The sequence below is a fragment of the Neopelma chrysocephalum genome, unplaced genomic scaffold (assembly GCF_003984885.1).
Source record: "Neopelma chrysocephalum unplaced genomic scaffold, ASM398488v2 Primary Assembly neopelma1_25, whole genome shotgun sequence".
Classification (NCBI taxonomy): Eukaryota; Metazoa; Chordata; class Aves; order Passeriformes; family Pipridae; genus Neopelma; species Neopelma chrysocephalum.
This window is the reverse complement of record NW_020897694.1, coordinates 34797022-34823887: the sequence shown is the minus strand read 5'-3', so window position 1 is coordinate 34823887 and position 26866 is coordinate 34797022. Positions and strand designations below refer to the sequence as shown.

The window sequence follows — 26866 nt, the reverse complement described above, 5'->3', positions numbered from 1 at the left end:
TCGGTGTCTTAAAAATAAAAATCCATGGCTAGCTACACATATCTTATTAGCAAAAAAATACCTAAACCACAACATGTAAGAGGCAATGAGTAAACTTGACTTAAAGTTTTCTTATTCCTCCATCAAAAAAAGCAGAATAATCTCAGATAATAATTAACATGGCACCTTAGAAATATGTCCGGAAAACTGCAAAGTAGCAGAGCAGATTTTGACACCAGATACAACTAAACCTCTTCTACCAGTTCCTTTGGTTAATACAGGTACTCCTAGCTCTCCTCGCAGAAGCAAGCCTGGGGCTACAGGGCAGAAAAACCTCTGATCCTACAGTAGAATCTGGTTGCAATTTAATTTTCATCAAGGAGCATACCCGAACTTTTTCCCTGTTGCCTACATGCTTAAAGATTCTGAAGGTGTGAGAAGAAACAAATACACAGAAGTTGTGCCTGTGATCCAATTTGTCTTAAATTTAGGAATTACAGATTATGCCAATAAATATATCAGGATCTTCATCTCCTCTGTCTTGCATTTTAATGGACAAAGGGCTTCTGTTTTATCTCTCCTAGTTTTCAAGTTAAAATAAAAGACATATTTAATATTCTTCCTAAATAAAGTAGCAATTTTAACATACCTAAAAGAAGGAAATTTCTGGGGCACTAGAACAGGGGGAAAGTATTTCCACACATTTAAAGTTTTACATGTAAAATATCATTTCTTTTCTGTTCTGCATACTACCTCAAGAAGTACTCACTTTCTGAACAGTCTTTTAATAATGCTTCTGTGATTTTAAAGCGTAAAGAACTTCCTGGACCAGGAGGTTTGCCTGCAATCTTCAAGCTCTCAGTTGTTCCTTGTCCTTGTACCATTATGGCATCTATTACAGTCAAATTATTTCTGTGTACAAAAAAAGGGGGAAACATTCATAAAAGCTTCTCTACAGACTATGAAGTTATATCCCAAATCTAGAGAACAAAAATATAAGCAGTTCCACAGATAATTCCCCACAACATGGAAGTAAATACTGGGGGTCTCAACCATAGTGTTTGCAAGACAAAAGGCCTAAGAAATTACAGCATATACAAATACAAACCCCAATGAAATACTAGTTAAAATTTGCATCTCTTATTAATGCATCACACCTGATACAAAAGTGGAATAGTTATTCAGAGCTCTTTAATAAAGACTGAAGTTGCATTGTAGCTCGATCTTGCAAATGGCATCTATAACTGGTGTCTCTACTTTCAAGACGGTGTAGTATGTATTTAAGAAATCAAGTCTCCAGGTATTGGTGGATGAAAAACTGGACATGAGCTGGCAATATGTGCTTGAAGCCCCCAAAGTCAACCGTGTCCTGGGCTGCATCAAAAGCACTATGACCGGCAGGTCGAGGGAGGTAATTCTGCCTCTCTACTCTGCTTTTGTGAGACCCCAACCTGGAGTACTGCATCCAGCTCTGCGGTGCCAGGACAGGAAGGATATTGACCTTCTGGAGTGAGTCCAGAGGACTCAGGTCTGACAGGGCTTTGAGCAAGCTGAAGATGTCCCTGCTCACTGCAGGGGCATTGGACTAATGACCTTGAAAGGTCCCTTTCAACCCAAACCCTTCTGCGATTCTCTGATAACAGTGGATTATATATTTATATTACTGAATATGTACTGAATACAATTTAACAACTGTATAACGTCACAATTACATTTAAATTAAATCTTTCTGCAGACACATAGGATTCTACAATTATTCTTGTAAAAGTAATAGTTTCTTGACAGCTGATCATAAGTATGACCTTATATATAAACAAAAAACATCAGAAAAACTCATACTCATTATGGAAATATCTGTCTTACCTGATAACAATCAATGATGAAACAGTTTTATTAAGAACTGGAGTAAACTTTACTTTGACAGACTTTCTCTCACCAGGTTTTAATATTAGGCTTAAAACGGAATGACGAGTCAAGCCCTTTGTAAGTCCCATGGCGGTCTGCAGTGGCTGGACCTTAAGAGAGTAGAGAAAACAAAGCAACACTTTACATATATTTGCTAGGAATGGTATTATTTCAGCTAAAAAAATTGGTCTTGTCATAAATAAGTGTACTACCCAATGACATTTCTGTTTTCTTAACCAGAAACTCTGATGGCACATGGATTTCCCTACTTACTAGTAAATTGTTTTTGTTTATGGAGAAATAGAACAACATCACAGAACAGAACTGACCTAAACTACACCCATGTAGATTCATAAAGTTCTAGTAGAAGAAAGAGTTCAAAAGTTCTTACATATGTATTTTAAATACTAAATTAGCTTTAAGTCATTATGGAATATTTTCTCTCCTCAAAATTTTCCATTGTTTATATATTCTAAAAATGTTTAAAGGGGAAAAAGCAAACAAAATAGAACTACCCAAAAAAGCGTATTTTGCTAAGTTTGCCGTTTGACTTTAGACACTGAACAAATTACAAATGGATGGGAAAAGCCAGAGAAGAAAAGAAGTGCTTAGGATGTGCATGCTCTATGTGAAAAGGCACATGAGGGTCCACAAAACTTAAATCACTTAAAAGAACTAACAAACCAATACTTTGCTAATTTTTAGGACTAGTAACCACTATACTGAAGAAAATAATCCTCCGTCAGTAAGAGAACAAGTAAATGCAGTTTTCCTATAACTTCTACAGTTGTATTATAATGTAAGCACATAGAAAAAGTGACACTTTAATTGTTATATTTGAAGAAATATTACTTTTCTCAATTTCCTGAAAATATCCAAGAGAGGCATCACATTTTACACAGTAAAAATGAAACCTGAAGACATGTATGGCTGAACTCTTATGAAAACATTAAAATAACTAAATTTAAAATTATGAAGAAGGTATTGAAATACTTACACAATTTCTGAAGACCTGGAACTCTAGAGTCCTCTGATTGAAATTAGTTGGTTTACTCAAATTAAACCTGAAAAAAAATCGTAATTTTTTATTCCTCCCGGATAAGGGAAGATGGTGACATACTTGCATTTAGAGATTTTAGCATAAATCAAGAATCCATGGTAAAATTCAATATGCAGCTGAAAGAATAATTTGTTTTTATTTTTCCATTTCCCCCCTTGTACATCAAGTTAAGAAAGAAACGTAAACACAATTTAGCTCAACAAAAAATACAGATGTGTGCTCAATAGCAAGAGATTCAGCTCTCAACTGGCCTAATGATTCAAATTCTAGAAGTGGCCAACACTGTAACTACCAACAAAACTGCCAAATCATGCATGCATTTTTTGTAAAATGCATTTTGCTGCAGAGTGAGAGCACCCCAAGGACTCCACAACAATACTTACCGTTCTAACAGCTTATCAACAAAAGTGGATGGGTTAGAATACAGAGCTACAGGAAGAAACTGAACATACACAGGAACATCTGCTGGATTTTCTAGAAAAATTTCTTCTTCCTATTCAGAAACACAATTTTTAAAAGTTTATTTTAGAATTAATGTAATTAGAAATACCTATTAAAATAATACTATCACCAAAATAACTTACTGATGAGCTGTTTGTGTTGGTGAGAGGGAAGTTTAGACGGCGTGGTGAAATAAGGATGGAAGGCCAGGCCATTTCTGCTGTAATTTTCAACCGGACATCCTTCTGAAGATCTGTGTCTACTTCAAATACAGCATTCAGTCTGGAGAAACAGTTGTAAAACTTACTTTAAAGGACTAAAACATAGAAGCCTGGAAAAACCAGAGGGCTTAAAAGCACCTCCAATACAGCATCCAGACATCCACTACCCAGAAAATGTATTCTGCCTGCACATGTGTGATGTACAGTAAATCTGTATGTGTACTTTAGATGCAATGGATACACAGTCTCTGTGCCTATATTCCTAATAAATCTAAAAGAAATTTGAACTAGTCACACTGTGAGTCACTATTTCTATTGCTGAATGAAGTTCTTTGCTATTAGGATACATTAATATATCTTATTATATGATTTGTTATAATGCTATAACTACCCTCCACAACAGATTTGAGTCCCATTCTCCTATAAGGTCTCCACATTATATAACAAAGAAGTGATAAGAGAGGGTATGCTTTTGTTGCTCTATTTTGTTGTATACAGACATTTTGCTTCTTCACATACCTTTTTTGAAATGGCAGTCTGGATGCTATCATCACAAAAGACACGCACTTGCTGTTAAGATTAACTTGTGTCTTTTGGAGATTAACTTTATGTATGAGAAGGCACACGTTTAAAAGGTATGTAGCAGTCTATGGAGTTTTACTTTTTTTAAATATTAAGTAGCAACCATTGATCATCTTCCATTCAGCAAATCTCAAGATAAAGTACAAGACAATTTGCTAATTCACTGAAATGCAATAACCTCAGTACAGACAGAGGAATATTGAGGTTACTATTTTGAAGAAGTTTAAGCAGGGATACTGCACAAACAACAAAATCTGGTTTTGGAAGTTTTTGCAGAGTAGAGATTGCTTTGCTGTTGCCATCTTTTCAAAAACTGCAGCAAACTCCAGTGAATAGCAACTTTCCGTGTTGTGTTTGACTTGAAGAAATTATTACTTTATAGTAGAAGTTATTTTTTAACTTCTAAAATGCTCTCTTCAGAAGTTTTGCAGAGAAGGCCAAGCAATTCCTTTCTTGGTTCCCTCTCAAAAGGCACAAAGAAAGAGAAACCTTGTATTAATGTTTTTCAGAAATATAAGGTATTAAGAAACCTTGTATTTTATAAGAGCACACATAACAGAGTTATCCAGTGATTTAAGGCCTGAGAAAATAACAGGGATAAAATACTTACCTATGGCTTGAGTTCTCTTTTATTTCTGTCCATTCTTTGAATAAGTTCTCATGCAAATCCCAGTCAGAATCCCATGCATCTTCTTGCATTGCTATGCTGTGCTGAACTTTAGATTCCGCTTTAAGAAATAATGTGTTTTTTTAACTCCTCAAGTAACATCATTGCTTAAGGATAAAACTTATTTTAAATCATTTTAATTATGAAGTTGAACATTACTTACATTTAGTTAGAAAAGGCAATCCTACATAACAACGATCTCCACATTGTGCACCAGGATCAAAATAAATATTTGCAATCTGCAAAACAGATAAGAGAAGATCAATAAACAGCACAGTAAATCTAATGACCAAAGAAAAAAGAAATAAGATTTCTGATGACCACAGAAATTTAACATATGTTATATAGAAGAGAGAACTTACAAACATTTAGAAATAAGGCATAAACAAACCTTTGATTTTTTCCCTGGTTCTAAATCTTCTTTATTACTTCTTAGCCTCTTATAAGAAAACCTTATATCTTCCGACAGGGACCGTATTTGTTGTATTTTCACTTTCTGAGAAAAGGAGTTCATAATATTCAGGCTCTGGTGAACTACTTTCCCCTAAAGAAAACAAAAGAGGAGAAAAGTGTAGGATATGCATTTTCCCTAGCATATGTATTTATTTATGCAGGCTGGCAAGGACCACAGCAGTGCTGAAATGTTAAATCGAGATTTTTAACTATGCTATCTTAAAAAAATGCCACTTGCAACACTTCAAGGTAATAACTTTCTGTGAAATTGTATTCTTTTCTCCATCTGCTTCCAAACACAGTTCATCCCTTTCTTTTAGAAAGGGTAATCCCTTTAAGATTACCTTAAGAATCTTGAGGAGCTAGGAAAACAGTTCTCCTTAATCACATCATGTTAAAAAAAGTACCAGAAAAGGAAAGGCAAGAGAAAACTTGCTAGTAATTAGAAATAATAATTAGAAATAACCTGAAAGGAATATTAAGGGGAAGCTATGGATTACAAACACTACAGGTGACAGAGGGCATTTAAAACACAGATACAACCCTTCTTCTTTCTCCCAATATGATTAAGATATCAGTCACCAACATTTAAGAAGAAAACAGTGCAAGTTTTTTTCTCCACACCTTTACACCCTGCCTCCTTTACTGAGCCAAATGTTATTTTACCTCTTAAGCACAGAACATGTAGTTCAATCATTTGTCATGATCAGAATCATTGCAATGCTCAAGCTCTCCCCCTGCCCTCAATTGTAAACCAACTGTTCTGTGGTCAAGTTTTACCCTTTATTTCAACACCTGGCCCTGACAAGTACAGAGTAAACAACTAATAAAAAACAAAACAAATGGAAGAAATGTGCAACTCAGGACTGGTGATGAGACTTCAGATTATATAAAATAATACGAGCAAATATGAATACCCAAGACTATCTTCTAATGAACATGACTTGAGGTTTTAATATTCCCCTTAAATCGATACTTTCAGCTTTTAAAAAATTTCTCTATCATAAGGACTGAAGTGGAGACATGAGAGAGATGGAACTTTTGCAGGCTCAATAGGAACTGGAAATAGTCACATACTGTAACACTTGCAATAGTAAAAACTGCAGAGGGAAGGAAACTACAAATCCCTAAACAGTACAGTCCTGTTAAACTGAATAGGAGGTACATCTTCATCTGTAGAATCCTATGAGTAACAAACTGCCATCAACTGGGCAAGATATAGGTTTGTTAAACTCTGTAGAACAAATAAACAAAATTTTACTAAGACCTTTATGTAGCATTTAGACATGAAACAACAGACGAGGGAAGACAGCTTTACCCATTAGCAGTAAGAAAAACAGAACAAGGCCTTTTAGCATACAGGCCCTCAAAGATGAGCTTTGATCAGGGAAGAGCTGAGAGGTGGCACTGTGACTAAAGATGAGACTATGAAGCAGAAGTCAACACAGCTAAGATTTGCTTAAATCAAGAAACTGATCTTTACAAGGTCTATATACACTGCCTGTGTATTGCTGACGAACTTCGATGGAACACCACAAATCAGACTTAGGTGCAAATACAGTAAAATTATAAACAGAGACAGACAGTACTGGCAACCAGACAGCTGCAGAAGAACTACATCCTAGGTATGAACTGAAAAGCAAGTGTTACTAAAATAGTAGTTATTCCTGGATGGTGTAGATGTCAAATTTCTCTACCAAACACTGAAATGAGACAAACGGATGCTATTTTAGGCTTATTTTCATAAGTAACGGAGGCATTACAGAATAACTAGATGCCAGAGTAGCATGAATTCAGTTTAGTTTGAAATGAATCCAAGAAAAAATACAAGTAAGCCTGGTGTCAATGCTCTCAAATATCAAAAGAGCTAAGTGATCAACTAATGGAAGTAGTAAGTAAAGTTGACTACTCTGAAAAGCTTGGGGCTTGAACACAGGAAACAGTCTAGAATCTTGTCAAAGATCATTATATCTGAATCTATACTTCCAAACAAGAAGCAGGAGGCCAAATGTCACCTGAATGAATTATCATGTGAAAACATCACTAGAAAAAGCATGAAGGCAATAAAAATCACACCAATCTGGGGAAGAGAAAAAATGACGACAGCAAGGAAGCTATGCCTTAGAGGCTGAGAAACATAGGAACTATAAGACGTAGCATCTGCCAAAACAAAACAAAGCAAAAGCAAATAAACAAGGGAAAAAAAAAAAAATCAAGCTGACCAAGCCTTCTTTATGGCCCAAAATGGAAAAAAATACTTTCATGTGGCATTCAAGAGGGACAATGAACTTGACAGGAATTCATCATTACAATAATTCCTAATAATCCTAATAAATTAGGACACAGAATATAGAAATTGCCTTATCTGTGGTGAAGGGGAAATGGACCTTTAAGTTAATTCAGTTTATCAAAAGCTTATGCAGCAGTTCATAGACCAAGTTAAAAATACGGCACTCAGAGTAATAAATACTCATATAATGGTGAGGCCATATAGTCAAATAGAAAATATGCATCCTAAAGATAAAAAATAACCAGTGATTTTTGCAACTGTAGGCATGAATGCTTCATCTCAAGAGTAGCAAAAGACTTCAGAACAATTTGTGACATAGGAGATCAGAAGGGAAATGGAATGAATAATGACACAAATGTAGCAAACATTCACTGAAGTCCTGCTGACTCATTTAAATCTGACCATTTAAATCGTTATTCCTGAAAGTCAGATGAAAATCGTAATGAAAGCATACTGTTGTATGACGCAGGGTTAACTTCCTATCTTCCTCTGATGAGACCTATTCCATTACTTTTCAAAAAAGTTATCATTTATTTGACATGCAGTAAAACATTTGATAAACTGCCAGTGAAAAATTACTAAGTAAAAGTATACAAATTGCAAGATAAGCAGGAAATACTAAGGAGCTATCAGAAGAACAACACACATTGCTCTACAACAGATTGACTCTATGCAGGACACACAAGAAAACAAAACCCCCCAAAAATTTACACACAACATGCATGGAGTTAGTTTTATCCTTTCAGAAAATTGCCATCTCTATCTCCTTTTGCTCCTTCCCAGTCCCCCTGAGTTTTAAAACTCTATCCCTATGATTTTTCCATCATATTACATTCTCCACTTATCAGGAAGTCACATCAAGTTCAGACTTCATCAGAATACTAATTGCAAATTCCATATGCCTTGACTGCCCATGCTTCTATGGTTATTCTGAATGCCAAGTGAGAAGAAAGTATTACATGGTTCGTATCTTGCTGCTTGAGTCTGCCCTGAGCAAAGAAACTGCTTTCAGCACTCACTGAATAAACACTACTGCAGGAGCAGGGATAAAAACAGCCATTACATATTTCTGCAGAGACCTGTAGACCCACACAGCTTTCTTGCTTTCCTGTTCACGTACTCGACCATGCACCCTTCAGATCTACTTTCAGTGTGGAAACAGTACAATAGCGCTCCCACAGAGATCAAGGGCTCCTTATACTAAAGTATCAGTTGGTTGACTTTGTTGCCTTTGGTATAATACTTTCGGGATTTGGAGAAAGCATTTGCACAATTTCATCTCTCTTACTCTTGGTGCCAACATGCATGAATTGGTAATAACCAAGTGACCACAGCTACAGCAGAATGAAGCTGCAAAGAATCAGGTCTGGGACCATATCAGTATTCCAAGATGCAGTTCAAGCGGGCTGTAGAGGAGATGTAGGGGTAACTCATGCTTGAAACACGTGGGGGAAAGGAAAAAACCAAAACCAAACTCCAAAATAATGCCAAACTAAATCCTAACAGTTCAGTAGCACAATCTCTCCAGCAATTTGACATACAACAATTCAGGACAATGGTCTTCCTTGAAAAGGACAGATAAAGAAAAAACACAGCAAGAAAACATTTAATGATATGATCCAGCTCTCTTACCGGAAAAGAAGGTGGAAGAAAAATATGTTTTGGGGAGCAGGTCAGTGAGCCTACAGCAATCACTGCCTTCACTGGTATAGTTAAAATCTGGACAAAAAAAAAAGAACATAAAAAGTTTAGAAATTAATACTTACATTCCAGGCTTTAAACATCTTTTCCACTTTTAAATTGCATAGAATAAAAAACCCCTGAAATTCTGCAATTAATGTAGTCTAAGATTATATAAACATTTAAAATACAGAGACATGAATTAAGATTTCAACACATTGTCACATTCCAAACAGTCACTCCATACTGTCACCCATACATCTTAGCACCATTCTACATGGAACACAAAGCATACTTAAAATATAAGCTCTCTAGTAGGGTATTATGTAGGTCTCACTTTGTTGGAAAACAGGAGGGTAACATCTTTAAAGTAAATGAGTATAAGGGAAGAGGATACACACCCAACTTCTCAAAAAACATTAGGAAGTCATGGTAAGACCCTGACATACATAGAAAAAATAATGTGGAAGGGATGGCAATGATATTCTTTCTGCTTATTATTAAAGTACCAATACAAGTAGAATAACTTTTAAGAACAAGAAAGAAAATGAAATGCTTCAGACTCTATAATTGAAGGGTCACATACATGTACAGACACATTAAAAAAAGCTTAAAACCTCAGATAACTGGCAAAAATTAGGATTTTCCCATGTCCTGTAGCATCATCAGAACCACACAATAAGTAATATAATTCCCTGACTTCAAAAGCACAGAGTCACATTTGGGTTTTCTTCTACATATATCACAGAAAGATATTAAATTCACACTCCATTATCTAGTAGAATCTCTCTCCTGAAAAAATAAGGCACATGAAGTTGAGAATTAACTGATTGTTCTCTCCTGTACTAATCTTAGCGTAAGAACTGCTTGATCAATTGCCAGGAAACTGCAATATGATTTAGTGGGCATGGTGGTATTTGGTCAAAGGACAGACTTGATCATCTTGGAGGTCTTTTCCAACCTTAATGATTCTACTGTTCTACAAAACAGCTTTCACATTGGGTTTTGACCAAAAAAAGTCTGAAATTAGTGCTCAATTTCAGTAACTGACAACGTACTGAAAAGAACATTGTCAGCGCGTGTTATGCCCACAGATCCGTGCATTGATGCTTTGAGGATGTCATGTCATTGAAAAACCCATACTGCAAAGCAGTAGGTCAGATTTAAATGGTTATTCCTGAAAGTCAGAGGAAAATCGTAATGAAAGCATACTGTTGTATGACGCAGGGTTAACTTGCAAAGCTAACCTGACCTCCAGAGTTCCCTTCCAACCTCAACTTCTCCCAGACCGTATAACCTGTCCACTAATTCAACTCTTAAAACTTCACACTTAAAGACTAAACGTACTTTTGGCAACACCCATGAATATACAATAAATATACCTCATAATCTGTTGTGATTTGTACAGCTCCATCATGAATTCCTTCAAGTTCTTTTGCTATTAGATTTACTCTGAACACTGCATAATAGCCCGATGCTAGGATCACCTGTAAATGGTAGGAAAAGGGTCATCCATTGCATTCCTTTAAATGGAAAGAAGTTTCACTAAAAAACATACCCAATATCCTCTGATTTCTTTAAATTGACTCAAAATCCATTTAAAAGCACTGTCACTGGTACACAAAAAATTCACACACATAAGTGACTAACACAAAAATTATCTATTCCTTGTGGTGATAAATTTCCACTCTTCTCTGATGAATGATGAGCATTATCTGAGGGCATGGAGATTGCTGTTTCTGCAGTTTACCCTTTCAAAATCTAACCAATTTGAATACAATATTGCTTCCTAAAATAAATTTAGAAAATCTACATGCTTTATCATACTCACATTCAGACAAAAATTAAGAATTCTTACCTCTGCCCTGCCTAAAGTGAAACTGCAAGAAGTAGCAGAGGTTCTCTCTTAAATCTAGCTTTAAGCAATGGATTCAAAGGATTACTTACTGAGGACTGATCAGATGCAGTAGCATTTTGTAGTTCATGGTGGTTTGCAATTATCGTTGTTCTGTTTCCCTTTTCGGTTGTTAGAAGTTCTACGGCCAAACCATCCCCTATAATATGCCAACTTTTTATAGCCAGCTTAAAAAGAACAAAAGGTATTCTTTTCAGTAACAACACTGATGTAAACTTTTTAAAAAGATAAAATAAAAATAAATCCACCCTTACCTCTATTGGATTGCTGTTGATGACTGCAAATAAAATGCTGGTAGCTTCTGTTGCACTCAATATGCCAAAATCTATAAATCGTTCCTCAGTTTTTGAAGGCAGTACAAAGTACTAGAAAGATTGATAAAAGTATTTTAGCATAAGTTAAACATAAAGTGTGCTCAAACTCTAAGCTCATTAAACAATGCATTAATAAGTCTAGTCCCAAATCTTCATTCATGAAGCCTAGCCATGATGATGAATAAGTCTAATACAACAGTACCATGACAAGCTCAAAATTCTACACATTTTCTATGCAAAACTGAAGGGAACAAAAAAGAATTTTTCATCAGTAACTGAAATAGAAAAAAGAATTAAAGAGTCCTAGGAAGTCTGCCTCCAATTAGATTGAAGTAGCTAGAAAAAAAGAAAAATACTTACATCTAGAAATCCTGTGTATGCTCGGACAGGTAGGTGAAATTTAGAAGCATTGGTGATAAGTAGAATATTGTTATCTATGTGAACGGATGATGTGGAAGGCATAAAATGAAGTGTAAAAATATATCTGGATTCATTAGGTGGAATTAAGACTGGTTTACTGAAGTTCTGGACCTAGATCAGTGAACAATGAAGATCAATGTTATAATTGAACAAAGTGCATCACATTTAAGCATCTACTATTATGTAAAAGTACTCACTGAAATGAGACTTACTTTAAACATTGGTTTTGCTTCTTCTGGTAACACAACATCATGTATAAGGACTGCAAAACTGAACGTGTTTGTTAGATAGATCAGTCTTTCCACAGAATCAGCAGCACTGTCACGGATGTGAAAGAGTGTGGCAGCATGATCAAATCCTAAATATCTATTAGAAGAAAACAGTGTAAGGAAATAAAGATTTTTTTCAACATAAAGTGTTTTCCTTGCACAAAGATGAGAATTCATCAATTCAAACAGCAAAAAAGGTACATATCCCAATGCATGTTGAAGCTATGTTATTAGCATTACTGATAATTAAGTAATTCAAATGAGGTAAGAAACCACGTAAAACAGCATAACAGGAGGACAAGTATTAAGATAGCTTGCAAGTCATGCATATTTCTTATTAATGAAATCAGGTGTCTGCAGCACAAGAATTCTGATAGGTAAGGTTTAGCTTGTTTGCCTTTAAAATACTCTCTCAGTTTTGTTGATAGAGTAGCATCTCATTTCAAAAATGTTTTTAAAGTCGACATAGCCATACTGTGTAAATAAATAACAAAAACCAAGAAAACACTGACAGTTCTTTCAAAATTTTGCTTAAAACCAAAAATATTTTCTCTACCCTTACTCATATTGCAAGAGAACAGCAAATGCAAAACCAGAAAAATTTCCAATACTGCATTTTTAAAATGTCTCATCTGCAGTCTTCAGCTGCTCTGAAAAACAACTCCCTTCAAATAATTTGAACTCAAGCCTTGAAAACAGTTTATGAATTGCTAAGACTACCTCATCTACTTATTTAAAACCAGAAAAATTCAAACAAGTAATTGTAGTTCTAAATGAGCTCCAGATTCAGAAAGTTTGGGTATCACCTCTTTATATCCCACTCCCCCTCAAAAAGTCTAAATTCTCTGTTAATTTACAGCATTTAGCTTTTGAACTATGTTCAGTTACTGTAAGCTTACCCATCCAACACTTCTGCTTGATATGGTATTTCAAGTTTGGAGTAGCTCTTCTCTTTCGCTTTAACAGTTATTTTCCCAGAAGACTGTGATGCTTTTTTTGCTTTCGATGCTGTACACACAAGAACGTAAGAAGTTTGTTAAAGCAGACAAAAAAATGATCTATTAGGTTAGACTAGAATGAGTGGAAGAATAAAAGCACAGAGCTAGCTCAGAAATGTAGTATAATGGAAGGAAAAAAATGGATCTTAAGGAAATTTCAATAAGCAACTGGCATGGTGTAAAGCCTATGAAGCAAGGGATCTGAGTTCTGAATTTTTCCCATTTAAGACCAGTTAGACGACCTGCCTGATTTAGTAAGCTTATCTACGATAGGGAAGCCTGGTTGTTCCTGTCATATAACTAACTTGAACATTTCCAGAGGATAATTTGGATCCCAGATGATCTGAACTCCCCAGTAGGGAGTATGGAATACATCTATCCCTCCACTAACAGAACAGAAGCTTGAGATTGTTGGGCTCCCCATTTAGAGCTACCAATTGAGAGGAACTTCGGGCCAGAAACACAACAACATCTTAGTAACAAAGAAATGAAAGACAAGCAAAACTTTACAGAAATAGAAGCAGAATCCATGTAAGAACCCAAACCACACAAGAACCAAGAATGATGCTCACAGGTCGCTCCAAGATCACAGGTCAAATAATGTCAGCCTGGTAGCAAACAGTGCCAGAAAAGTCAAGGGATTCAAATATTAGTTAAGAGAAACCACCAAGCCCCTGAAGCCCCCTATGTATTTGGACAGCTGAAATTGTAAATATTTAGGGTTGGCTGCTTCACTGATAAGAATTCATCAAGTCAATTCCTTAAACACATTAAGCAGCTTGACTAGGTATTTTTCCCAGGAACTTCCTTCCGAGACATACCATATGTTAGCCAGGAGGTCCTCATATAACAAATCCTACCAGTTTCAAAACCTGAACATATTATGACCTCAGGTTGACAGAGTTCAGCTATTTCAGGATTTATTTATAGGCTAAAACATACTTGACTCATCTTAAAAAGTGTAAGTTTTTAAATATCTAAAGTACTAATCACTAGATGATAATAAAAAAAGAAAAAATCGATCCTTTCCTCTTTATCCATACAACTTCTAAAATTATGTCTGTCACAAGTATTGCATCTATAAGGTTCCATTTTTAAGCAATCCAGGAAGAAAGACTTACAGCACCAATTAGTATTTTAAAGCAGTAACATAGGAGTAGTTACCACCATTCTGACAGTTGATTAAAATCTCTATAAAAATTGAGGTGCCTTTCTACAAAATGTCAGTATAGTATTTACAGTCACACTATGGAATACCAGGTTGGAGGGGGCCTCAAGGATCATCTGGTCTATCCTTTCCTGGCAGAAGCACAGTCTAAGCAAGATGGCTGAGCACGCTGGCCAGATGGATCTTAAGTGTCCAATACTGAGGAATCCACCTCTTCCTAGGGAGATTATTTCAATGGCTGACTGTTCTCATTGTGAAATTTTTTCTCTTCTGCCTAACTGGAATATCTCCAGGAATAACCTGTACCTGGTTTATTAGGATTTCTCAAAAACAATTGCCTGTTAAGACTAAAAATACATTTAAATCATCAGTGTCTTCACATAAGAATACTGTTATGTTTATTAGAAATATTAAGAATACCTTCTCATCAGTCTAAGTTACTTGCCAATCATGAACAGAGACAATCCTTTCAGAAATAATTGAAGTTTAAAAGAACCATAAGCCTTTTCCAGGTAGGAAAATTCCATTTCCTTCTCAAAATTACAAATAGCATTTTGTTAAAAGAGTGAAAATAATTAATGAAGCTTCAGTAAGTTTTCAGAAGCACTTAAAAAGTTCTAAGAAGAGAGGAGTACTACTTACCATCAAAGCTAATACTTGCAACTTTGGTATATTTACTTTCAGAGGCTTTTAACGTAACTGGCTTGAAATGTACTGTTATAGCTTCGTTCTGTGGTGTAGGTCTAACACTCTGCAAACAATCAAAATATGAAGCACCTGTAAATTCATGATTGCTAACAAGCGGTGCAGCTTTCACAGATCTTTCACAATGATACAAGTGCAACTAGTTCTGCCCAAGTTTTTGCAGGTCTGTCTTCTCTATAACAAAGCATCCTATAAAGCTGTTTTAGAATTTTTTTCAGATACTGTAAATTACTCGGTCAGTATTCAGGAAAATGGGCAATAGAGAGTTCTCCTTGGGGATGTTGAATGAAGTGACAGTATGGCCAGAAACATGTTAATAGAGTAGAAAATAAGCTTTATTTAAATTAAAATTTATTTTTTATTCTTAATGCTGCAAGGTTACAATAGCTAGACTATTTGTTTCTGGGGCACTCACTAAGAAAGCTGTCAATCGACTTATGCAACTACCAGTGATGATACAGACATCTACATTGTCTCTGATACCATTTAAGTCTTCAGAGCTGCCACAGAGAAAAAAAATAACTAACTATATAGAGAACAGTTTTGCAAATCTGAGATGACACTCGTTCTACTCTAACATTTTACAAAGTTACCTTTTATATCTGAGGATTACTGGTTTAAACTAAATGGAAAAGGTAAATTGGGCATTAGAGGAATATCTGTTATGTCAGTTATTAGCCAGAGCTGATTTGTAGAGGTACTCTTTGCTATGCAGCAGGATTAGGGATTCCATGTCATCATCTGGAGACTTTATAAAAGGTTGCTAGCAAACTCTCTGTTCTAGATTCCATAGAGAGAAACTGGGCATGGAGCATTTAAATGCTCTTATTCTTGTTTTGCTTAAAATTAGGATGGCTGCCATGATTCTTCCTCCCCAGCTGTCTTCTGCTTTAAGAACAGCTCAGCTGCTCACATAGCAGCTGTTAAGCCACAGCAAATTACAGGATGCTGTATTAAGGAAACTGAAATGAGTGCTGGTTTACCTTATGCTGGGCTGCAGTGGTTTAGCACCTGCTTCACAAGCAGCTGAGCCTTTCTTGGCCAGAGAGGAGCAAGGCAGACAGCTAGTGGTACAAACCAATTACAGTTCTTCCAAGCTAAGCTATCCTTGATTGTAAATTAAAGTCACAAAATTGTGCATACGTAACTAAGTTCTGCAGACCACATGATCCTTAGAGGAAACAAGCAGCACTACTCTAGCAGCTAATGAATAATCTCTGCTAACTCAACCGAAGTTTTGTATTTTAGATTTATTGTACTGACCTTTGTCCACCACCTAAACACACATGGTGCAGATATTTGCTATTTCTCCTCATGAATCAATTAATAATTATCTCAATTTTCTTCTAACGAAATCCACACTACAAAACTGAAATCTTGACGTGTCTTTAAAAAAAAGAACTCTCTTCAAGCAGATGAAACCAAAGAAGTAATGAAATTCACAACTTTTGCATGACAGAAATGTTAACCATTTCTAGAAGCTAGCTTCATGCAAAATGCTTTCTTTAATTACTGGTTTGAAATAATGTTGATTTCATTTAGTAAATCAAAAGGACAGTCTGTTGTCAGAAAAACAGCATCTCTTAAACCATGACTGTAACAAATCTAGATGTATTTACTCAAAATGTCTACAGCTAATTAGTAAAGGAAGTAATTTACACTGTTTTGTTGAAAATTTCTGAACTACATAATGTATTTCTCACTTGTTGCTTGATTACATGCTATAAAGGGAAATACAGAATTAAGACAACTAAAGGAAAAACAAACATGCTTAGGAATCCTTTCAACTTCATGTTCTGCAAATTTCAACCTATTTCAATTAAGGCTCAAGCAAAACTTGTCCTGAATTAAAATTCATCAGATAGGGACATGAAAATACATGCAAAACAAGTTTCATCAAGAATCTAATACCACCAATTTTCTCTGAAAATTTCCTAACAGCAACTTCTGTGGGAAAGAATAATTCTAAACAGATATGCTTCAGTAACACATGGCTCTCCTACAGAATGCCCCATTCAAGATTCCTGACCCTGCTCTATGAAGACACATTCAATATTTAGCATAAGAGCAGAAAATTAAGACCTTAAATTTCTAAAGGACACAGAAGGGGGAGAAAACTTTGTGCTGTTGAGCAGTTCTTGAGAAAGACTTTGAAGGTTTAAGTACTCTCAGATTACATGTATTCTGATAAACTAAAGAGTATGGATTAAAAGACTGGCACATGTTCTTCCATGCTGTTTACCTGTCAGAAGCTCCAGAACTCAGTTTTATCTTATCCACCCATCTAGTATATTGATCTAAAGACTGAGCGGACTGTAGACTTTTGATTACAGATAGTAAAGACACAGCTACCCTGCTCCAAGACAAAAAAGCTCTGTGGCTACAGGTAGCAGACCAAGGCTAGTTCCACTAGTGCAGAACCACCTCTCTACTGTTTTATTCACTTTTACAGACACAATTGTCAATAACTACTTGGCCTTCTGTTAAAACAGGGAAACACCTAACTAACTGAAGTTCACTATCTCCATAAGCACCATCCAGAACATCCATCGAATAAACTACTACTAGATTTTAATCCTCAGCTTTGAGATGCATGCACTCAAATGTGCAGACTGAAAACATAATGCAAGCTACTTCTTGTAGGTTGATAAGAGAAATTAACCCCTAAAGTATATGAGTGTATGCGTTGTGACAGAACTAAGTACTTGCTTATACAAATACATTTGTTTTCAAACTGACAGAACTCAGCTTCACTATGGCTGTCCTGAAGTTCCTGGTTCTTTATGCATCAAACATGATGAGGAACTCAAGTTTTGAAGTGTGTCTTTACTTTTGGCAACCAGATGGGCTTGAACTGCCTTAAGGAAACAAAATTTTCATTCTAGAGAAGGGATAAAAGGAAGTGTTCAATAATCTACATTTACTAGGTTTTTGACAGCATGGCTTAATTGTTGCAGCAATGCAATAGTTTATCCACTCATGAAATAAACATTATATTCCCCAGTAATGGAGCAAATCCTACAACATGAGGAAGATTTTATAAGGAGTTTTAAAACTTAAAAAACAAAGTCAAGTGACTTGCTGTTATTTTCCTCAACCAATTTTCTGGACTACAGCATGACTAAGTACTCAAAGGCAGAACAACTATAACTCTGGTAACAGTATTAGCAGTCTCACACACTGATGACCTGAAGATATTTAGTTCCTCCAACACCCAGCTTAAACATATGCTAAATATAGCCTTGGCCTTTTCTTCTGACATTAAGATGAAATTTGTCACACAGCTCTGCCTCACTGCTTTTAAACTCTAACTCTAAAGGGTCAGAACTCCATTTCTCAAGCTTTCCTAGAAGTAAGCTATTCTCTGAGTTCCTTCCAAAAATTCTTTACTCTTGCTTACCACTTTGAAATCCCTTAATCGGCACAGGAGCAGAAATTCATACAGGGCTTCAAAAGGTAGAAAGGTTACAAACTTTCCAACAAAGCTGTGCCTTAATGAGAAGAACAATTGACTTGATGTGCCATATGTGACACACTGAAAAATACATCAGATCTGGATTGATGTGGTAACTTTTTCATTGCAAAAGTGAGTCCCAAAGGCTTTAAGAATACCAAATTTACTGCTTTGATACACTGTAAAAGAATAATTTATCTGAAAAAGTTTTGTCATGACATGTCTAATGGTTATCAAATGACAGCCTTCCATTAGACCAACATCTTTGGTTTATAGCCCATGGTGTAAAGACCACAGATTTAAAAAAAACTGATAGGCTTGGTTTTTTTTAAATAGTGGAGTATGAATTAGGCACTACGCTATCAGATATTAGAAGTGATACTGATGGTGTGAATACATGGTTACTTGCATTGTACTCAGGAAATATATTACATACTTAAAAAACCCCTCCAACCTTGAAAAAGTGTCCCTATGCCAAAATCCCGTCAAATCTAAGAAGATGGACACTCAGATCTAGCTGGAAAAATAATAAATCTACCAACCTTCTGATTGTAAAAATCATATATAGTTTTTTTTAAAAAAAACTCTCCATGGAAGCTGGGTCATAGCTTACAATGCCAGGAGAGACCTTGTAGGATCACCTGACCTCATAAATGCAATAAAGCATTAGGAAGTCAGTGAATTAAATTCTGTTTGCACTATACTGCAAGTTTCTGTTGACTTGAAAATCATTAGTGAATAACAACTTAGCAAGCACTGCAATGGACTACTGTCACAGTGAAAAGTTACCTTCATTACTAAAAATGTGTCCTGTTTCTACATTAAATTCATTAAGCCTCAGTTTCCAGTATTCTAAGGTTTTGCTAGATCTGTACTATGAAAACACTGTTCCTTATAGTTACAACTATAACCTTTACAAACACACAAATTGTCTCCAAGAGCTCAGTAAGAAACCTCTGCCAATCCTTCAGTCATTCTTCTGGCTCCTCTGGTTTCCTTTCAACACTTCAACACTTTTTGAAGTGTACTGGGACAAGGTATAGCTAGCTAGCTACACAACTAAATCTGGAAAACAAGGAAGACAGGAAGGGGAGAAAGAAGAAGTGAGAAAAATAGTGGGCAATGAGAAAAATCACACAGGAAAAAGGTATGAATGAACAAAGGCGGACTACCAGACTAGAGCCAAAATTCTGTAATAAAAACAGAAAACAGAAAATCCAAACTGTAGAATTCTGAAGCTGGTTGCACTTCACACCCAGCTTCAGTGATCTTACTGAAAAGGGCTCTAGAGTGTTTGAGGTTTTTTCTTATTTCAAACTACAAAGCAGATAAGCTCAAGAAAACAAGGGTCATTTTACAGTCAGTTCTTGAAAGCTACTCATTTCTTATCTTAAAAGATTATGTTGGGCAACTACTTTTTACACTGATGTGTAAATGTGATCTGTGTGTGATGAGGACAAAGAATCTCACAGACTCTGCATTAATCTCATTCAATGAACATGAGTTACTGCTCTCAAGTATAAAAGCTTTCAGAAGTTCGGATACTGCAGGCACAGCCTATAAATGCTGTTCAAAGCATCCGAGCATTCAAAGAAGGCTATGAACCAAATTAATTTTACCATGCACAAAAATTATTTGCCTTCCTATTAAGCTACATTTTCAGTCACACATCACCTAACTTCTAATTCTGAACACTGCATGGTGAACCTGTGAATGATCAATTTTTATGAGAGAAAGTAAATCTGTATAGAAAGTTTCAAATTGAAAGGAAATAAAACTTACTGTAATTGGCACATCTTTTGTTCCTGAATTTAATAAATGCAGATTTAAAATTTTTGGCAGATCTGTTAAAGAAAAAAAACCACACTTGGTTATTAGGCTATTTTAACATAAGAAACATATAAAAAGTCATCTGCACTAGCTGGTTCCTCAAATAAATCCACTGTTCAGTGTTAAAAAGTTAAGATTAACACGACAGAACAGCCAGTCTAAATAGCTAGTCCCAAGAAATTGACACACTTAAAAACTACATTTTTGTGTATTAGTAGGTATTACATGTTTCAGCTAACTACTCGTATTTGTAACACATTAAGAAACAAACAGGATAAAAATACTACAATGACTGATTTTGCCAGATGCATCAGCAGAAACTAATCTTACATGTAAAATCTTTGCACGTTAAGGAAGTTGCAAGGAAAAGTACCTCAGAAGCTATCTCTTCTTACTTGAAAAAAGATACGATCCTGTTTTTCTTCAGTAACAAATCCCTTTTACAGTTTCAAAAGATACCTTCAGTTTTACAACTTTCCAATGTATATATTTTATTTCACCAAGCAATATTAATTTAATTAATGTTAAGCATAAATGTGTAAGTGGTACTTGAAAAAGATCTTATCGTAAATAACAGATTTTATTAAGTTTGCACACCTTCACCATTCCCTGTGTCTGGAAACATTAAAACTTATGCAGATGTAAGGCAGTATTTCAAAACAAGTTCACAAACTAAGTAAACTGAAACGGTTTTCGGACTAAGTCATATACAACTGTGTGAGACTAATGTTATTACTAGACCTAGAACCAGGTGTGCAAACTACTGTTTGTTTGTACACATCTCAAGTATACTTGCAGGCAAATATATCTGTGTACTGTTGTAACATGCTATTATCAGTCTTTTAAGACGTATCATTCCACAAGCAACCCTGAACAATACAAAGATAAGTGGGCTTTCCTCTTCCCACCCTACTCCTTATAAATACTTAGAGACCTGAAGAATACTTTACCTTGTGTTCGTAGTGTACCAAAATCTAGCATTTCTGTTGATGAATAGATTCCTGGTGCTTTAAGGAAAAAAAAAGTTACTAAGAGTTAATTAATTTGAATAACTGAAAAAAACAACAACCCAACCAAACAACCAAATCCATAAAACAAAACAAAATCAACCAAACAACCACTCTTCTACAAACCTGTTGTAACTTCTACTTCAACAGGGAGAATGATAAATTCTGTGTTGTCTGAGGCATTTGTTTTTATTCTAATGAAGGCTGTATGATTATCTGCTTCCCTTGAAGAAAAGCTGGCTCTCATCACTCCTTTTGTTTCATAGGGAGGTATTTCCTGATAAATAATCAAAGCACATTTATGAGAGTCCAGTAATTACAAAAAAAGCTGTCATACCAAATAATTACAATAGAAGCATTGAGTATAATTGTATTAAGAGAAAAACTTGCAAAAGCAGAAAGAGGTAGACTCCATATTATTAAAATTATACTTTAATTTATCAATTAAATTAATATAGTTGTAAACATGTAATATGACACTGATTAAAAACAGGTATATGCAAGAGAACTTCCACATTCCAATTCTAAGTTTTACGTATTAATTTGTGGTAAAAGACAGTAGAATAAATTAACACAATTCTACCAATAAACAAAAGTTGTTAATAAAAATGTTGTTGAGTACTGTAACATCAAACATTGGGTTTGCATATCCTAATTGTTTTTTCTCCAAAGCAGACACAAACCATACAGTTTCAGTCCTAAACACAAACTGAAATAGTGCAGAACTCCAAGTAGCCAGAAGCTTGTGGGGCCATCATGTAACTTACAGCAAAAAGTCAAAATGCATTTTAGTTTCTGTACCATGCCTATTCCATCAGTTCCAATCTGCATTCAGGATTTGAAAGACAACTCTTTCTGTATTTGGTGGACACAGCAGCACAAGACTAACTTCAGCTCCATAACTGAAATACCAAGATCAGACAGCCTTCCCAATCACTTTACAGAAGGTCTGAGGATTGGAATTTTTATTTTGTTTTTAATAGAAGATGAAAGCTTTGATTTGAAATTTGGAACTTCCTACACTTTAAGTGCAAATAAATACAACAAAAAGTAGAAATTTTGGATGAGTAGTCCTTGCAATGATTGGTATTGTTTCAGTTGGCAGCTTATGTCGTGTTTTTGAGGTAGGAAACTGGACAGGAAGTAACTCATTGTTTTATACACCTCTCCTGTGCTCTCTGTACTCTGGTGTGAAACTCACACCAATGCATGCTGGAGGTCAAGCTGTATTTTCTATGGCACGTCTGCAGATGTATTCTTTGAAAACTGCTGAATATCAAACCAAGAAGCTTTCAAGTTCTGTTTACACACTCTTTCACAAATCCAACATAATGCAGCCATTCATTAATGTTTCAAAGGATGTGATCTGACTCTTCCATATGTGTAACCAGAGATCCAAAGTTGGTCGGATCCCTGAAGTAACTTTGAAGAGTGATTACAAAAATACTCCTGCATATGCAGACTGCTTCATCCAATCATCCAAGCATTTGGTATCAGAATAATTTTAGACAATTATGTAAATCCATATGTCAAAGTATCATCACCATATTTCAAATAATTTCTTCTACTTTGCAGCTTTTTCTAACTGCAGTGAAGCTCTTGACATAGCCAATATAATGATGTATCTGGGTGTTTCCTCCTACTGGTTTGATTTCTTCTATTTACCTTATTGTTTTGAAATACCAATGGCTGATACCAGAAACAAGAGGAATAGTCTGTGCAAGACACTGAAAGCTATCACATGCAAGTCACCAGTGCTTTAACTGGCAACCTGGCCTAGAGAAGCTGAAAAGCTACATGCTCTGAAAAACATTCCTCTTGAGTTCTTTTGACAACAAGGAAGGGGCTATCTTTAGAAGCAACACAATTTGACTAAAACAGTGTCAAGACATTAGGACCTTCATCTTTTAAAATCCATTTTCATGTTTACATCTAACCCTCAGCATCTGTTAACTCTTTCTACTGCATTTTTTAAAATGCTTGTGATCTGTGTTAATACAATTGCAATTTTTGTATCTAACACTAAAACACTGCCATTCTAATGGACTTTCTCCAGAAAAGATAAGAATTAAGTATTGTGACTGTCCTTCATAGTTCACTTGGCAATATCCTGGCTTTACTCTTACAACAAATTAAACTGTCACATGACAGCTGGACATCACCAACAGTGTGATATACAGCATAAAGCCAAAACTTTACCATCAGAATTCTTCTAAATTTTATTTCACTTAAAGATATCGGTAGGTGTTACTTCAAAACTATATTAAGTGAAGAACACAACAAAACAGATTTAACGGGCCAGACCATGAGTCCATTCAACCCACTACCTTGTCTCTAGCACCAGAGAGTAAAGAGTAACTGCAGGGCATGCATGTAGGAATATTTTCCAGAACAGTTTCCAGCCACTCTCGACTCACGATCTAGGGATTTACTGCAGCTAGACAAGCTGCTCTTTTATGTAGTAGTCCTTAATAGGACTTTCTTTCCTAAGTTTGTTCAGCTGCATTTTCAACCTATCTGTGCATTCACAGTAATTTGCAAGAAGGACTGTCTGAGTTAAAAAACACCACTAACAACAAAAAAGCTAACACAAAACCGCCATAACCAACAAATCAAACAAAATATGTATTTTTTTTCCTGTGGGTTAGATCCAGCTCACAGGCCTTTGGGACATTGTCCTGAAAGCTCAGGTAGGTGTACTTTATTCTACTGGGAATCATTTTGTTCTTTGCATTTCAAAAATGCACAGCTCAATACATATGGCTTACTGTAATTAAATGTTTCATTTGATTCCTACTCCCATTACAGTAACAGACCATTATTATTTCCATTTTTATGGGATATTTTAATGATCACAAAACAAGAAATGAAGTTAGTAAAAAAACCCCAAAGCCTGAACTCATCAAAACAAAACCTTCCCGAGCAAGTGCAATGAGTGCTGCAAGACATGGCTACTCACCCATAGCTTCCTCGTACCTCCCTGCTGACCTGTTGGAAGCTCTAAATGGAGATCACCTCCACTGGAATACATTTCTACCACCTGAGGCGGATAACAGAAAATCGTTAGCACTCAGCTTTAAAGGGATCCTGTTCTAGTTATCAGGTATTATCATGTGCCATGGCATAGCTTAGTGACTATTCGACTACTTGAGTATCTTATTAATTCACTTTAGTGACGATATAGCCATTTGCTAGTGCTACCTTTATGTCTTCCTATAGCATTTCATAGTTTGTGGATCACTTACTTAACAGAATCAGAATTTGGTTAGGTAAAGACATCAATCCTGCCTTAACATAAGAACGCTTGCCAACATTACATACTACGCTACACCTTAACAACACCTTACGCTGTGCAAAACAGGCAAAAGGAAGCTAAGAGGCATCACCAAATTAAAAGTACAAGATCTATTTAACTTTGTTTGCTTCAGTATTCCTCCTAATTACCAGTGAAGTTTAAATCTTTATTTTGCAGTAATTATAACCATGTTAAAAATTGAAATTTTACCGTAAAACCTCAATTAGCAAATTAAGAGATCTGTGATTATAATCTACAATTTCTAGAACTGACTTGCATTTGAATAGAAAAAACTTCACACAAAACGAAAGACTTGACCTCAAACAGCTTTAAAATTCAAACAGAATTTTAAGAAGTTTCAAAATAAAAATTTCAGTTTAATATCATAAATGAGCATTTAATGATTTTCCTCTTAGGCTTACCTGCAACGGTTCACTGTGGGGGTTATGTATATTTATTATAGGAGAAAAACTGCTATTTACAGGAACTCGTGCCCCAATAAATGGGCGCAATCGATAGGGGTTCGGAACTCCAATGCCAAACACCTGGTTCAGAAAAAGAAACACAAGCTTAAGTAGCTGTATGTAACTGTTGCAGAGCCTAAAATACACTCACCAGTTTTAGTAATCCACCATGTACTCTTTTGATTAATTTTATAGTATACTTCTAACCAAGTATTTTAAACCAGTATCATTTGCAACTGAAGGCCATTTCTCATAGCTACTACTTACTTACACTGACATATTGAGAAAACAGGAAGTCAAAATACCGCCTTTTTTCTGACATTCTGAAACACTCAATACCAGCTATAGGTTAAAGAGATGCGAAATGTTCCTTTAATCATACTGTTATGAAACTATCCATATGGGAAGCGTTTCTGTTGTTGTTTGCAAAACGTTGTCATGGTAAGAGTCATATTCTTTCAACAAGAGTATTTATCTTTTTTTTTTTCATTTTCCATTCTCTCTCATCTGTCTGGTTTATCTTTCTGAATCTCAAGTAATGCGAGTGACTTTTTGCCAGCCTAATGAATAGCAGTGTCTTGTCACAGGAGCAGATGAATACAGAGCTACAGAATGAGCCAGATCACTACAATAAGCCACAAAAATAACACACAAAAAAGGTGTTGGAAGGGTTTTAAATCCTACATAATTTCATTGATCTGGCTTACAGTACTGCCCTATGATATTTACAATGGTGTATTTTTGTTTTACAACAGGCAGCAGGGATGGAAATTTCTTCAGCTGGGTTGATGGAAAAAAAACCCAAACCAACAACCCATCATTATTGTGCAAATATCCTTGGATGGTTAAGTGTCCCATAATAGATACTGCTTTGATTCATGCAACTTTTTCTGAAACAGTGTAATTCTCTTACCTGATAAGTAAATACCCCATGATTAGACGTGTTAATAAATAAAGTGTTCTCTACATTTCCCACTACTCTTGCGAGGAAAACTACATCAAAGGATGTATTCCCTCCTGGAAGAATTTTCTGGAAAAAAAAAAAGAAAGCAAGCAGAGGGATAAGCAAAATTGTTTACTGAAGACATTACACTACGCAGATGAACAATGGGTTTTGTGCTACAGAAGATCTCTTATGTTCTTTATAGAAATACTTAAGTTACAAAGTCTACTGCAGATTTAGAAAAAAAGGAGTAGAAGTTTCAGACAAATAAAATGCGTAAAAAAAAAATAAAAATACCAATAGTTTACAACTATTATCTAGTGCAGGATCATATTTAATTGAATTTTTATGTTAAATTCTGAATTCAGCTTATCACAGAAATATTTTAGTCTGACAGTTCACAGATCACTGGAGAAAAGCAATTACTTCAAGACTTCCATAAATGAGAAAGGTTGTTTACAGATGGGTTTTATGACGTTTTTAATGTTTATATGGCCCCTGCTAAGCCACAGGCCCTGCAGACAAAACCGAAACTAGAGGACTATATCTGACAACAAGGTGGTTAAGAGTTAACCCTGCTGAAACTAGGCTCTTGAACATGTAAGTTCCTGTAACATGATTACTTACAGCCGTTAGCACATTGGAGCGACTACTTCACACTAACACTACTTCACATGACTTAGAATTTTCAGAAAAATTATAGGAACACTTTGTTCCTGTAAGTGCTCTAAGGCAATGAATGGAGTCACTTCAGTAGCAAAGAGATCTGCTGTTAAACCTTCAATTACAATATACATTTCCAACAT

At 35.5% G+C, this 26866-nt stretch overlaps 1 protein-coding gene across 1 annotated transcript in view; it reads right to left on the bottom strand.

The window, feature by feature from the left end:
* TMEM131 (transmembrane protein 131) overlaps positions 1–26866 on the bottom strand; it is a 92477-nt gene that overhangs the window by 20425 nt on the left and 45186 nt on the right. The window contains exons 6-27 of the mRNA XM_027674861.1: positions 26031–26147; positions 25076–25198; positions 24318–24398; positions 21485–21635; positions 21302–21358; positions 20304–20365; positions 15005–15113; positions 13096–13204; positions 12140–12293; positions 11868–12038; positions 11448–11558; positions 11226–11360; positions 10661–10765; positions 9231–9317; positions 5247–5399; positions 5019–5094; positions 4799–4916; positions 3529–3667; positions 3328–3437; positions 2882–2948; positions 1843–1994; positions 749–891 (exon numbers count right to left, since the gene is read on the bottom strand). Of these exons, the coding sequence (XP_027530662.1) occupies positions 749–891; positions 1843–1994; positions 2882–2948; positions 3328–3437; positions 3529–3667; positions 4799–4916; positions 5019–5094; positions 5247–5399; positions 9231–9317; positions 10661–10765; positions 11226–11360; positions 11448–11558; positions 11868–12038; positions 12140–12293; positions 13096–13204; positions 15005–15113; positions 20304–20365; positions 21302–21358; positions 21485–21635; positions 24318–24398; positions 25076–25198; positions 26031–26147 (2530 nt within the window). The remainder of the gene's footprint in view (positions 1–748; positions 892–1842; positions 1995–2881; positions 2949–3327; positions 3438–3528; positions 3668–4798; positions 4917–5018; positions 5095–5246; positions 5400–9230; positions 9318–10660; positions 10766–11225; positions 11361–11447; positions 11559–11867; positions 12039–12139; positions 12294–13095; positions 13205–15004; positions 15114–20303; positions 20366–21301; positions 21359–21484; positions 21636–24317; positions 24399–25075; positions 25199–26030; positions 26148–26866) is intronic.